Source organism: Caretta caretta, chromosome 1, assembly GCF_965140235.1.
Source record: "Caretta caretta isolate rCarCar2 chromosome 1, rCarCar1.hap1, whole genome shotgun sequence".
Taxonomy (NCBI): domain Eukaryota; kingdom Metazoa; phylum Chordata; order Testudines; family Cheloniidae; genus Caretta; species Caretta caretta.
Window position 1 is genome coordinate 117,382,563 of NC_134206.1, and position 13,859 is coordinate 117,396,421.

Sequence of the window (13,859 nt, forward strand, 5' to 3'; positions counted from 1 at the left end):
AGTAAATAAAAATCCACTAAGTGCAGTAGGCTTTGGATCAGGCCCATAAACACCAGAGTCAGACCTAGTGTCCATACAGTATGTTCTTTCTACGTGAAGAAGAGATTAACACATCTGTGAAACTAATGCCAGCTATTATTCTGAAGAAAAAATATACATACTAACCGTGGTATTGTTTGGACCTTCTGAACATCTTCCAACTTCTGTAGCAAGAAGCCAGTAATCTGTCCCAAAGGCCACCAAAAAGAGCAAAACTCCCAGCGCCCCGAAGAAGCCTCCAAAAAATATCCCCACACTCAGTTTCATCATTGATTTGTTTCCAAATGAATCTGAATATTTTTTTAAGTATTTTAAAAATCAACCCTCTCAAAGTAAAAAATTAGGCAAGTGGACAATAGGTGCTGGTTGGAGAATGCACCCTGTGTTTGAAAAAATTTCTCTTTCCTTGCCTTTCGGTTTTTCCCTGTGCCTTGTGAGTTGATTTGTGTTCCCTGACTTGTGTTCCACAAGGCTGACTTCAGCCTGACAAATGGAAAGGCCCTTCTATTTTAGGACATTGATGGAAGAGCTTGACTCTGTTTCTCTATCAAGGCGTAGCCAGTCAAAAATAGCTGACCTTCCCCTAACTATTCAGAGAGACAGGGAGTGACTTGAAATATTATTGCAGTTGGTGCACCAGCAACAGTGAAAGGGAAATGAAGCTGCAGAGCCCTCATTATTCCACCTGGGCTGCATTGCAGCACATAGTTACAACAAGCACTTACAACATGTAAATTTGGCAGTGAACATTTCTCCTGCCATTAGCAGGAAAGCGAACACGCACAAAATCCCAACTTGAATGAAAACTTTTGTTGTAAATTCAGTTTGCTTTAAAAGGGAATATTTTGCAATTAGCTTCAGTTAATTATGCTAGATTAAGTCTTCAAGTGCTTTATTTACTTATTCAGATTTATATACAATACACCTCTACCCCAATATAACGCGACCCAATATAACACGAATTTGGATATAATGCGGTAAAGCAGCGCTCCGGGGGAGCAGGGCTGCGCGCTCCGGTGGATCAAAGCAAGTTCAATATAACGCAGTTTCATATAACGCGGTAAGATTTTTTGGCTCCCGAGGACAGTGTTATATCGGGGTAGAGGTGCAGATAATAGCACCTATCCAAGGCACTCAGCCACCCCCTACACATATTAAACTGCAATACTGTAGAAAGAAAGCAGTCTCCAAAACCAGAAAGAGAATCAAATCCCTGCAGCCACAGGTCTCAATCCCTGCTGCATAAATGTTAGCCGTTCTAAAAAGAAGGAGCTTTGCCACACGCTCTGAAGGCCAATGGAACATGACAGGGGAATGAATTCCTAAGTTCCCAAGTCCCCCACAGAGAAAGCCCTACCAGTACCCTTCTCTTTTGATGGCAAGTGAGCATTCCCAAGAATATATGACACAACATGAGTACATGGAACATTCCCAAGAATGGGTTCTGATATGGCACAATGTACCAAACCCTCCAGTCCTTACTCAGGCAAAACTCCATTGATTTCCCATCCTGGGAAGCAGTGAAGTTAAGGGAGCTATGGCAATTTACCCCAGCAGAGGATCAGTCCCAGAGAACCCTATTATTTTGGATAAGCTAGCTACCCCGCCACAGGAACACTGCTGGCAGCAATCTTTCTGGATCTTACACAGGCATGTTTGGGGAAAGAAAGTGAAAGAGGCTCCCTGTGCCAACCAACATCAAACCCATAGCAGAAAACCCCACAGCTGAGTGGTAAAGGTTTTTCAACGTCTGGATAAGATTTTACACAATTAGTATATCTAACCAATGCCACATTTGCAGGTTGTTAGAAGACATATTTACTGCAAACCTGATATATATTTATTAAGTTAGAATAGCGCAAAATGTAAGTGTGATATTCTTTTATGGCGTTGGCCCTTTTACACTGAACAACTTAGACACATGAAAGTAAATGCATTTTTCAATCACAGATTGTCAGTATTTCCTTTTTTTTAGAGTTACTGATACTATTTATTTTGTCACACTACAAAGAAGCATGTGCAGTGAATGTGGTTCAACTATAAAAGAAAGTAAAGCAACTTTTATTAAGGGATTAGTCCTGGATTAGAATGGTGTGTTCTACTAACAGAACCATGGAAAGTGTCATGAAACAATTATTTGAAGTCAAAGTTATCCTATTACCTTGGGAACTATTAACTTACAAATCATTTTTGCCCAAAGCTCAACAAATCTTGATCTTGCAATCACTGAAGTCAATGGGGGTGAGGGCGTTGCCATTGACTACGGTGGATCTAAAGTCATGCAAGTTCCTACCATAAGTGAAACTTTCCAACATTGTCTTACACATATTATATTATTTGTATTCTTTTTTTTCAGAATGATCACGTGTTATAATACGATCTATTATAATGTAAAGTTTTATTTAATAACTGGACACAAAAGGTCAAAGTGAGCTGATGTGGAATTCATTTTGATTTGCTGTACATCATAGATTGCCTTAAAGAATATTATTTCCCAATTTTATGGAATATAAATTTATTTTCAATTTTATTAATTTATCCCATCAAACATATCAGTTGGACAACACTGGGGCCTGTATTGAGAAGGTGAACAAGCCTGAATTTGGTCTTCTTTACAATATTATTCTAAGTGAAAATAATAATATTAATACTTACAGGGGGTCCCTGGTATACTTCGGGGTTGCATTCTTGAAAAGGGCGATAGAGATCAAAGCGACCTCTCAGCGCCTCCTGCATGCAGGGAAACAGCTGTGTCTCAGCATGCAGGAGGCGCTTGGAAGGATGGGGAGAAGCAGGGCCACCGGCAGACAGGAGGCGCTGGGGGTGGGGGATGCTGGCTGCTGGTGGGTGCTAAGCACCCACAGAAAAGCCATCCAAAAGATGAAGCGACGGATATGTGGATCAGGACCAACATTAATCGGAACACATTCCCGTATTCATGAGTGACAGATATGTGAAATGACGGATAAGCGGGAGACATATACGAGGGACCCCTGGTCTATAGTTGCTTTCTTCCATACATCTCAAATCATTTTATGAAGATAGATAAGCATAATTATTCCTATTTTTACAACTGAGGAAAGTGCAATTACTTATCCAAAGTTACAGAGTAAGTTAATGCCAGAGCAAGGAATAGAACTCAGGTTTCCAGACCCTAAGTTTTGTACCATAACCATTGGACTACAAATTGTGAAAGTAATAAAACACTTAGTTTAATTCTTGGTATATAAGCCTGTGCAAGAGACACTTGTAGTCAGGGCTGGCCCTGGACCAAATGGTGCCCCAGGCTAGAAGCGTCTTCAGTGCCTCCCCTACCCCTCCATTTGTTAAATTTTTAATACCTTATTTTTTATTGCATTTGTAGCCCATGTCACAACTTTGATGCACAATTTGCATCCATGATTTATCCCTGTCATATAAGAAGATAAATGTGGACGCTAGGATCTGTAAATCTGTATTTATTAATGCCATATATATGCAAATAAAAAAATTAGTTTCCTCTAAGCTGACAGAAACTTTTTTTAATTTTAAGAATAACTAAAATATTCTAACATCAATAAATTGAACTGTGTACCAACATTGGGTGGAACAGTATTTAAAAATTTTACAGTAGGTGACAGCCTTAGAATGTTAACCCTATTCCTTTCGTTCCAAAGGTCACTTTTCTTACCTTTTCCCTCACAAACTCAAGCACAGCATTAGAGAGATCTAAAGACTGGCCAATGGCATTTTCAAGCAATAAAATAGCAAGCAATGTCAATCTCTCATCAGCCATTGTCAATCGAAGATATGTTTTAATGAGCCTGTGCTTCAAAAAGCTACGCTCACCACTTGCGTAGCTGGCAGCATGAGCAGAATCTTCAAAGCGATCCACACATTAGAAAATGTGTCCTTCAGCTCTGCATCATGAAAGAATTGGAGAACTTGAAGTGGAGAGTGCTTTCTGTGTGGCAAAATGTGACGGATGTTGTCCAATTCTATATAGAGATCTTTGTCATTGACATCCAACCATTCCCCATGTGTCAGCATCCAATGAAGGTCCATAAAATTGTTCAAGAGTGTTTTCCTGTCCATTGGCAGCTTACTGATGTCATACCAAACCCCCCAGATCTTTTCGTGGTGCTTCATTTGTCTGAACCTTTCTTTGATGGACCCTTGAGCAGTGTCAACAGTGAGCAAAAAAACTCCCTCTTGAATTTTTCTTCCGAGCTTCCCATCACCTCATCTTTGTCCTCGTAACAAAACTGTCTCTTCTTCCAATGAATACGAGTTTCCTTGAAGACAGGCTCAACTCCTAAGTTTTCCACCCTTCCTTTGCAGCAGTGATGGCATCTTCAAATCCATTGTCTCTGTAGGCCACAACGAAATCAAGGCAGCTTCTCATCAAAGAAGTAGCAGTCGCGATGTCCATTGACTGAGTTTGGAATCATAGAATCATAGAATATCAGGGTTGGAAGGGACCTCAGGAGGTCATCTAGTCCAACCCCCTGCTCAAAGCAGGACCAATCCCCAATTTTTTGCCCCAGATCACTAAATGGCCCCCTCAAGGATTGAACTCACAACCCTGGGTTTAGCAGGCCAATGCTCAAACCACTGAGCTATCCCTCCCCCCATGCCTTGCTTATAATGATTACTTGGAACAGGATATTGTGCCAAACCACAAATCACAACTGAGACCAGAAATTTGAAGTCAGAGATCTGGTTTGCCAGGCTTTTCGCCTCGTGTCGGATTCTGGCCTCAGCTTTACTTGACTGTGCTAGTTCCATCAGGGTGTCATAGACCTCAGTCACTTGGTACCTCACTGGCCTTATGCTGTCAATACGGCTCTCCCAGAGAGTGTCACTTACCAGCTTCATGGTCAGATTTGTAACACTGTCCGTGAGGATCTTCCACCTGATAGCTGATGCTGAAAACAGGATGTATATCCTTTGTAGTATTCCAAAGAGAGATAACTGAATCTACAGAAGATGAAGCTGCATCTGACACAACCAGGTAAGGGAATGGCAACCAGAAGGCATGAAGAAAGATTCAGCACAAGGATCCTTGCCTGGGTGCCACTGTTTCTTCCCTTCGTGTTCACACCATTGTCATAGCCTTGGTAAATCTGCTAATTCTTTAGTAATAGGACTTCCATCATTTATGCTTCACTCCTCAATTTCTTCTGCACTGAGATGATCACTCCTGCCTAACGCACGGTCAATGTTGTTCTGTTTCAAATATTTTCCCATCAGATTTGCCCCTTGCTGCAAACTATATTGCAATTGAGCTTTTCACTTCCTATACGGAGCTCCTGAAGGTTTCTTCAGGGGCATCTTTTATTTTCTGTGGGGGGAAACAGACAGTATGAGGAAGAGCAAAAGTCTATGTTCCACAGACTTAGAAAGTCATTACACATTACGTGGTAAGCATGGCAAAAGAAGTAACAGTATTTCTTTTATATTGTTGTGTAGAAAGGGGTTTGATAGATAGCTCTGGCATCTCATTAAATATGTCCTTTATTAGTTGCTACTTATCTTCAATTCTTAAAACACAAGTACACTTTCACAATTACACAATAAAACAAAAAGAAAAGGAGTACTTGTGGCACCTTAGAGACTAACCAATTTATTTGAGCATGAGCTTTCGTGAGCTACAGCTCACTTCATCGGATGCATACCGTGGAAACTGCAGCAGACTTTATATACACACAGAGAAAATGAAACAATACCTCCTCCCACCCCACTGTCCTGCTGGTAATAGCTTATCTAAAGTGATCATCAAGTTGGGCGATTTCCAGCACAAATCCAGGTTTTCTCACCCTCCACCCCCCCCCACAAATTCACTCTCCTGCTGGTGATAGCCCATCCAAAGTGACAACTCTCTACACAATGTGCATGATAATCAAGTTGGGCCATTTCCTGCACAAATCCAGGTTTTCTCACCCCATCACCCCCCTCCCAAAAATCACACACACAAACTCACTATCCTGCTGGTAATAGCTCATCCAAAGTGACCACTCTCCCTACAATGTGCATGATAATCAAGGTGGGCCATTTCCAGCACAAATCCAGGTTTTCTCACCCCCATACACACACAAACTCACTCTCCTGCTGGCAATAGCTCATCCAAACTGACCACTCTCCAAGTTTAAATCCAAGTTTAACCAGAACATCTGGGGTGGGGGGGGGTAGGAAAAAACAAGGGGAAATAGGCTACCTTGCATAATGACTTAGCCACTCCCAGTCTCTATTTAAGCCTAAATTAATAGTATCCAATTTGCAAATGAATTCCAATTCAGCAGTTTCTCGCTGGAGTCTGGATTTGAAGTTTTTTTGTTTTAAGATAGCGACCTTCATGTCTGTGATTGCGTGACCAGAGAGATTGAAGTGTTCTCCGACTGGTTTATGAATGTTATAATTCTTGACATCTGATTTGTGTCCATTCATTCTTTTACGTAGAGACTGTCCAGTTTGACCAATGTAAATGGCAGAGGGGCATTGCTGGCACATGATGGCATATATCACATTGGTGGATGTGCAGGTGAACGAGCCTCTGATAGTGTGGCTGATGTTATTAGGCCCTGTGATGGTGTCCCCTGAATAGATATGTGGGCACAGTTGGCAACGGGCTTTGTTGCAAGGATAAGTTCCTGGGTTAGTGGTTCTGTTGTGTGCTATGTGGTTGTTGGTGAGTATTTGCTTCAGGTTGCGGGGCTGTCTGTAGGCAAGGACTGGCCTGTCTCCCAAGATTTGTGAGAGTGTTGGGTCATCCTTCAGGATAGGTTGTTTTAGTTGGGGGCTGAAGGTGACGGCTAGTGGCGTTCTGTTATTTTCTTTGTTAGGCCTGTCCTGTAGTAGGTAACTTCTGGGAACTCTTCTGGCTCTATCAATCTGTTTCTTCACTTCCGCAGGTGGCTATTGTAGTTGTAAGAAAGCTTGACAGAGATCTTGTAGGTGTTTGTCTCTGTCTGAGGGGTTGGAGCAAATGCGGTTGTATCGCAGAGCTTGGCTGTAGACGATGGATCGTGTGGTGTGGTCAGGGTGAAAGCTGGAGGCATGTAGGTAGGAATAGCGGTCAGTAGATTTCCTGCATAGGGTGGTGTTTATGTGACCATTTCCAGGTTTTCTCACCCTCCACCCCCACACACAAATTCACTCTCCTGCTGGTGATAGCCCATCCAAAGTGACAACTCTCTACACAATGTGCATGATAATCAAGTTGGGCCATTTCCTGCACAAATCCAGGTTCTCTCACCCCATCACCCCCCTCCCAAAAATCACACACACAAACTCACTATCCTGCTGGTAATAGCTCATCCAAAGTGACCACTCTCCCTACAATGTGCATGATAATCAAGGTGGGCCATTTCCAGCACAAATCCAGGTTTTCTCACCCCCCCACCTCCATACACACACAAACTCACTCTCCTGCTGGTAATAGCTCATCCAAACTGACCACTCTCCAAGTTTAAATCCAAGTTAAACCAGAACATCTGGGGGGGGGGGTAGGAAAAAACAAGGGGAAATAGGCTACCTTGCATAATGACTTAGCCACTCCCAGTCTCTATTTAAGCCTAAATTAATAGTATCCAATGTGCAAATGAATTCCAATTCAGCAGTTTCTCGCTGGAGTCTGGATTTGAAGTTTTTTTGTTTTAAGATAGCGACCTTCATGTCTGTGATTGCGTGACCAGAGAGATTGAAGTGTTCTCCGACTGGTTTATGAATGTTATAATTCTTGATGTCTGATTTGTGTCCATTTATTCTTTTACGTAGAGACTGTCCAGTTTGACCAATGTAAATGGCAGAGGGGCATTGCTGGCACATGATGGCATATATCACATTGGTGGATGTGCAGGTGAACGAGCCTCTGATAGTGTGGCTGATGTTATTAGGCCCTGTGATGGTGTCCCCTGAATAGATATGTGGGCACAGTTGGCAACGGGCTTTGTTGCAAGGATAAGTTCCTGGGTTAGTGGTTCTGTTGTGTGGTATGTGGTTGTTGGTGAGTATTTGCTTCAGGTTGCAGGGCTGTCTGTAGGCAAGGACTGGCCTGTCTCCCAAGATTTGTGAGAGTGTTGGGTCATCCTTTAGGATAGGTTGTAGATCCTTAATAATGCGTTGGAGGGGTTTTAGTTGGGGGCGGAAGGTGACAGCTAGTGGCGTTCTGTTATTTTCGTTCTGTTATTTTCGGATAGTGAGTTTGTGTGTGTGGTTTTTGGGAGGGGGCTGAGGGGGTGAGAGAACCTGGATTTGTGCAGGAAATGGCCCACCTTGATTATCATGCACATTGTGTAGAGAGTTGTCACTTTGGATGGGCTATCCCAGCAGGAGAGTGAATTTGTGTGGGGGGGTGGAGGGTGAGAAAACCTGGATTTGTGCTGGAAATGGCCCAACTTGACGATCACTTTAGATAAGCTATTACCAGCAGGACAGTGGGGTGGGAGGAGGTATTGTTTCATATTCTCTGTGTGTATATAAAGTCTGCTGCAGTTTCCACGGTATGCATCCGATGAAGTGAGCTGTAGCTCACGAAAGCTCATGCTCAAATAAATTGGTTAGTCTCTAAGGTTCCACAAGTACTCCTTTTCTTTTTGCGAATACAGACTAACACGGCTGTTACAATAAAACAAGGTTCACAATATTGCAGCTGGGCTCTCACTTCACTTCAGTTCATCCTTATATCTCACTGACTGACTGGATACGCCACGCCACACCATGCCCCTTATATACCTGCAAGGGCATGGATGACAATATTCTAAGAGGTTCAAGGAAAATGTAGTTCTCAAAAAGTCTGTTAGGTTCTCCAAGGTTCCACAAAGGTCCACAACATTCTAGGAGGTTAGTGGAAAATTAATCCACATATGGAATACTTGAAACATTTTACCTCAAACATTATATTTTCCCTTTTGTTGCTAACAATAGAAACAACACCCTAAGCCCGGCGCCCTCCAAGCCCTGCACCCCGGGTGATCTCCTGGGTTGCCTGTCCCTAAATCCAGCCCTGCTTGTAGCAGACAGTAGGAGAGATACCTATGGCTCTGATCCTGCAAGCACTTCCACATGTGAGTAACTTGTGGAACTAGTTCGGTTGAACTCAATTGACAGCTACGTCATTTGTTTATTTTTAAAATACTGTACATGCCGTGTTTTGGTTCTTAATTTAGAATGTTCATTCTGAGAGGCCCTAATTTAATTATTCTCTTCGTTATTTATGGCATGTTCTCTGGCCTTCATATCTTCCAAATACTCTAACATCTTCGGTATTATGCCTTTCTAAATTGGGAATGAATCAGAAGCCATATTAAGACTTGTTATGTCCTAATGAAAATTCATGTTGTCCACCACTTGAATACTTGCATTAAACCCTGAAGGTTCATCACTAGAAAGTAAAATCAATCAAGGTAAAGAAAAGTGTGTCTTATCAAAATAAAACAATCATTCTTTTGAATCTTACTGTAAGGTCAGTCACTGATTCATAATATCTAATGCCCATAAGTGTCTGTAGTAAGACTAGGATTTTAAAAACAAAAGTTAACTGGGCCAAATTCATCCATGCTATAAAAAATTCCACTGAGTTTAATGAGTTTATTCTAGGGATCAATTTCTCTCATTACGCCTAATTTTTGTTAACTGATTTTGTTACTTTTTAGTGTGGCAGACTGTAGTAAAGGACCTAATACAAAGGACTAATTCAGATATATCATTTAAGAAAACTGACAAGATTTTTAAGATTCAGTCTGTTTTGAATAAGCCTACAACTGACTCCTAACTCTGCATGTTTCTATCTATTTATGTGTTTCTATGGCTCTGCAGCAAGTGCAGCATCTGAACACCTCCCAAGAATTCAGAAGTGAAATAACAATAACAGTCTGTCTCTTTTTTTCTTTCCCAGTCAGTAGGAGAAATGGCTTGATTAGTTTATTGGGGAGGGTAGGGGGTATTTGTTTGCTTGTTTATGTTTGTGTGTGATTGAGTCAATGTTTTGTGTGTATGTTTAGATTTGGCAAGCAGCTCCTTATCTGTGCTGGCAGATACATCCATGATCTAAAAACAGCATTTTATACTGGCTTGTGTCTCAACGTATACCAAGGAACTAGTATGGCAGTTCCTGAGAAAATTGCTCCTGCAGCTGAATCCTCTGAGGATCTCATAGCCCATTAACTGCTAAAGAAAGACATGTTAAATAGCTTTAGAAGTTCTCGCTTACTCATACAGAAACTAGTCCACAGCAACCATCCCCAGTTGGATTATATGGTATCCATTACATCATATTCAGAATACTGGGCATGCACACTGGGTGAAAATCATCTGGCCTAGGGATGTCTTAATGTCTATGGAGTTAGGGCACAAGTCATTACAACAAGGCTTAAACAAGACTAAAGTGGTGCATAGGCTGTGTGCTGGCCCTTTGCAACGGGGTGAATGTAACCCGTTCACATAAGGATTTGCAAATGGTTCAATCCTTAGTCATGCTGAACTCATACCTGATGCAGCTTATGAAGAAATAAAGGTTGCCCTGAAGCTCCTTTATTCTTCCCCAATCCTGGGCACAAAACCAGCCTCCTATAAAAGTTAAAGCTGCTTTAACATGCATCAACTAGAACGATCCCTTCGGGCTCATTCACCAACAGAAGATCAGCAGAGCACATCACCCTTTGGCCCTGTCCCTGTCACATCCCCTCTCCGCCTTGGTATACCCCACTCCAGCCGGGATGCTGGGGGAATCTTCAGCTGCCTCTTTGCAGTAGCTTTAAGGTCATTTGGCACTGTCTGGAAGCAAAGTGATCTTTGTAGGACTCAGGCTCCTTCCCTATATGTTTATATGAGATAGGTATCATAAACTGGATTAATATTTTGTGTAGGCACTGCTCCCACAGTGCCACTGTGGGCACTAACTATCTGACAGGTGAAAAGTTTTCCAGTGTGAATCCATGTTATAGTCATATGCAAGGCAGATGTTAACAATATGTGTCTGACAAGTGATGGCATTAATACTCATGTGATGGAAGTGGAACTGCTCTGTAATAATTTATGAGTGCTGTGTGCTGACCTGGTTACTGAATGAATGAATGAATGTAGGATGAACAGGACTACAGCAGTTTCAAAATGATTGAGGGCAAGTTGTTTGGGGGAACCGGATTAAGATACAGGCATGTGCTGGGACGTCTGCCTGGGTTACCATCAAGGAAGAGTAATACTTCAGGTAAGACGTGTGTAGACTGTTATTCTAAAGTCCTTTCTCACTAAATGTTTTGTTCCTATTATTAATAAAAACAATACTTTGGTTCAAGCAGGCTGTCTGATCGCTATATACTGCTGGCCAAAGACTCCCAACAAGAAGATCACAGGTGTTTGAACTCAGTCAGAGCTGGTAAGCACAGTTGATACATTGGAACTGTACCCCCAAGCACAGCCTAGGAGAGGGAAAATTGTAGAATTCCACCCCAAGATAGGTAAAGGCATAAGGCCTGATGCCTAAGATGTGCTCATAGAGTCCAGAAAAAGGGCAAAAGTGCAGCTAGCCCTGTAATCGTGACAACTCTATCCAAAGATGTTCTTAAGATGGTTCATGAAAGTCTGAAAAGTGACACAATCTATTTGCCTTCCTGAAGGATTATATTCTGTTTAAATGAATAATTAATAAATTAGTATATCAACAAAATGACATAGCCTAGTTAGTTCAGATTTGTGTGGCTGGGACAGAGAGGGTTTATTGTTGTTCTTTAATCTCAGAGGTAACATAAAATTTACCTCAGATCTGTAGCAAGCAAGAGAACAGGCCATGTTGTATAATGCCTCAAGCTCTAGAAATCTTAATGATCTCATTGAAATGTAGTTGGAGAAGCAGGGCCTGCAACAGCTCATACCTCAACTGTTGAAACATTGTTGATATCATGTACCAATCACTTGGACCCAAGCTGCTCTTTCAAAGATACTCTTAGGCTACCTTTTACATTTTATTTTTGCTCATCCAGTAACTCTGCCCTAGAAAAAGTGGCCAAGGTTCTCAAATTTTGTTTTAGGACAAGCACATCCTTTGGTGTTTCTAGGACCATAGCATCATTCCATAGTCTTAACCATATGCTTGGATCTCTAGGATTTCCTGGTTGTCCTTACAGAGATCCCTAAATACCACCTTCTGATGTGACATGGAGTCAGCAGGATACCCAGAGCTCCAAGCATAAAATGCACGGATTCAAGGTGTGTTGTTTAAAAAAATAGTTCTAACTTATTAACACAAACAAAAAAATATATAAAGAGACAAAAGTTGGTTCTCTAATTGGGCCTAGATCCCTTCCGTGTCTGCAGCCTACCAAATTAAGCTTCTTCTGCTAGGATTTCTCTTTATACCTAGGGAAGATTCTCATCATGCCTCACTCCGAAAAGGCACTCAGTCATTTCTCTGAAGGCACCATTCCTCCCTTATGCAGAACTCCTAAAAAACAGAAGTATGTTGGTTAATATTTTTGATAGACATAGAAAAAGAAACAGAGGACAAAGGTAACTGCTATACTCAACTCTAGTTACACTAAAAAGAAAAGGAGTACTTTTGGCACCTGCGAGACTAACTGAATGCATCCGATGAAGTGAGCTGTAGCTCACGAAAGCTTATGCTCAAATAAATTGGTTAGTCTCTAAGGTGCCACAAGTACTCCTTTTCTTTTTGCAAATACAGACTAACATGGCTACTACTCTGAAACCTGTCTAGTTACACTAGCAGTGAAAACAACAGAAGAGTGGAGAAAGCTGAATTGGGCTATATCCTTGAAATAATTCCTTCCATTAACCAGATTTTTTTTTAAAAGAAACCCTTCTAAGTCACCCTGTCACTAGGGTGACCACCAGTCCCGAACTGGATGGGACAGTCCCAAAATGCAAAGTTCAAATCCCAGTGCCAGGCTGAATGATGCCAGGACAGCATTTGTCCATGATTCCTTGCAGTGCTGCTCTGTACCTACCAAAGGCTCAGGGGTGGTGGAGAGAGGGGAGGCTGAGGTGAGCCTAAGCCCCCCTCACCACAAGGCTCTGGCCCTGCTCCTCCTCTTCCCCGCGAGGCCCTGCCCCGGACAGACCGGGAAGCTGGAGCTGGTCCAGGCTGTGGTAAAAGCTGCCTAGGGAGCCCAGGCCACTGAGGGGAGCTCCAGACCCTCCACCTGCCCTGGGCGATGGGCCAGGTGCCTGAGAGCAGCCCCCCAGCCCATGTCCCCACCTCCTGGGGTGTGCTGCCCAGGGCAGGTGGAGGGTCCGGGGCTTCCCACAGTGGCCTGGGCTCACTAGGCAGCTTTTACCACAGCCCAGCTCCAGCTTCCAGCCTGGCCAGGGGGAAAGGCCTCAGGGGGAAGAGGAGGAGCAAGGGGCAGGGCCACGAGGGAGGTGGGGGCAGACCTCCTGCATGTATCCCACTTTGCCTTTTGAAAAAGGTGTCACCCTATCTGTCACACTCATCAAAGTGAAGGAGTACTTGTGGCACCTTAGAGACTAACCAATTTATTTGAGCATGAGCTTTCGTGAACTACAGCTGTAGCTCACGAAAGCTTATGCTCAAATAAATTGGTTAGTCTCTAAGGTGCCACAAGTACTCCTTTTCTTTTTGCGAATACAGACTAACACAGCTGTTACTCTGAAACCACTCATCAAAGTGTATAGCTTTGAGGTTGCAGTCAATAAAAAGACTAATTTTCATGTCTCAGATCTGTAAATAAGCACATAAGAACGGCCCTGCTGGGTCAGACCAAAGGTCCATCTACCCCAGTATTCTGTCTTCCGACAGTGGCCAATGCCAGGTGCCTCACAGGGAATGAGCAGAACAGGTAATCATCAAGTGATCCATCTCCTGT

At 42.6% G+C, this 13,859-nt stretch overlaps 1 protein-coding gene across 4 annotated transcripts in view; it reads right to left on the reverse strand.

Annotated features, from left to right (window-relative positions):
- TMEM182 (transmembrane protein 182) overlaps positions 1-13,859 on the reverse strand; it is a 53,277-nt gene that overhangs the window by 36,945 nt on the left and 2,473 nt on the right. The window contains exons 2-3 of one of the 4 annotated variants that reach the window (XM_048857351.2): positions 12,373-12,457; positions 4,888-5,362 (exon numbers count right to left, since the gene is read on the reverse strand). In XM_048857351.2, the coding sequence (XP_048713308.1) occupies positions 4,888-4,896 (9 nt within the window). In that variant the 5' untranslated portion in view covers positions 4,897-5,362; positions 12,373-12,457. The other 3 variants (XM_048857348.2, XM_048857343.2, XM_048857336.2) reach the window with 3 other exon arrangements.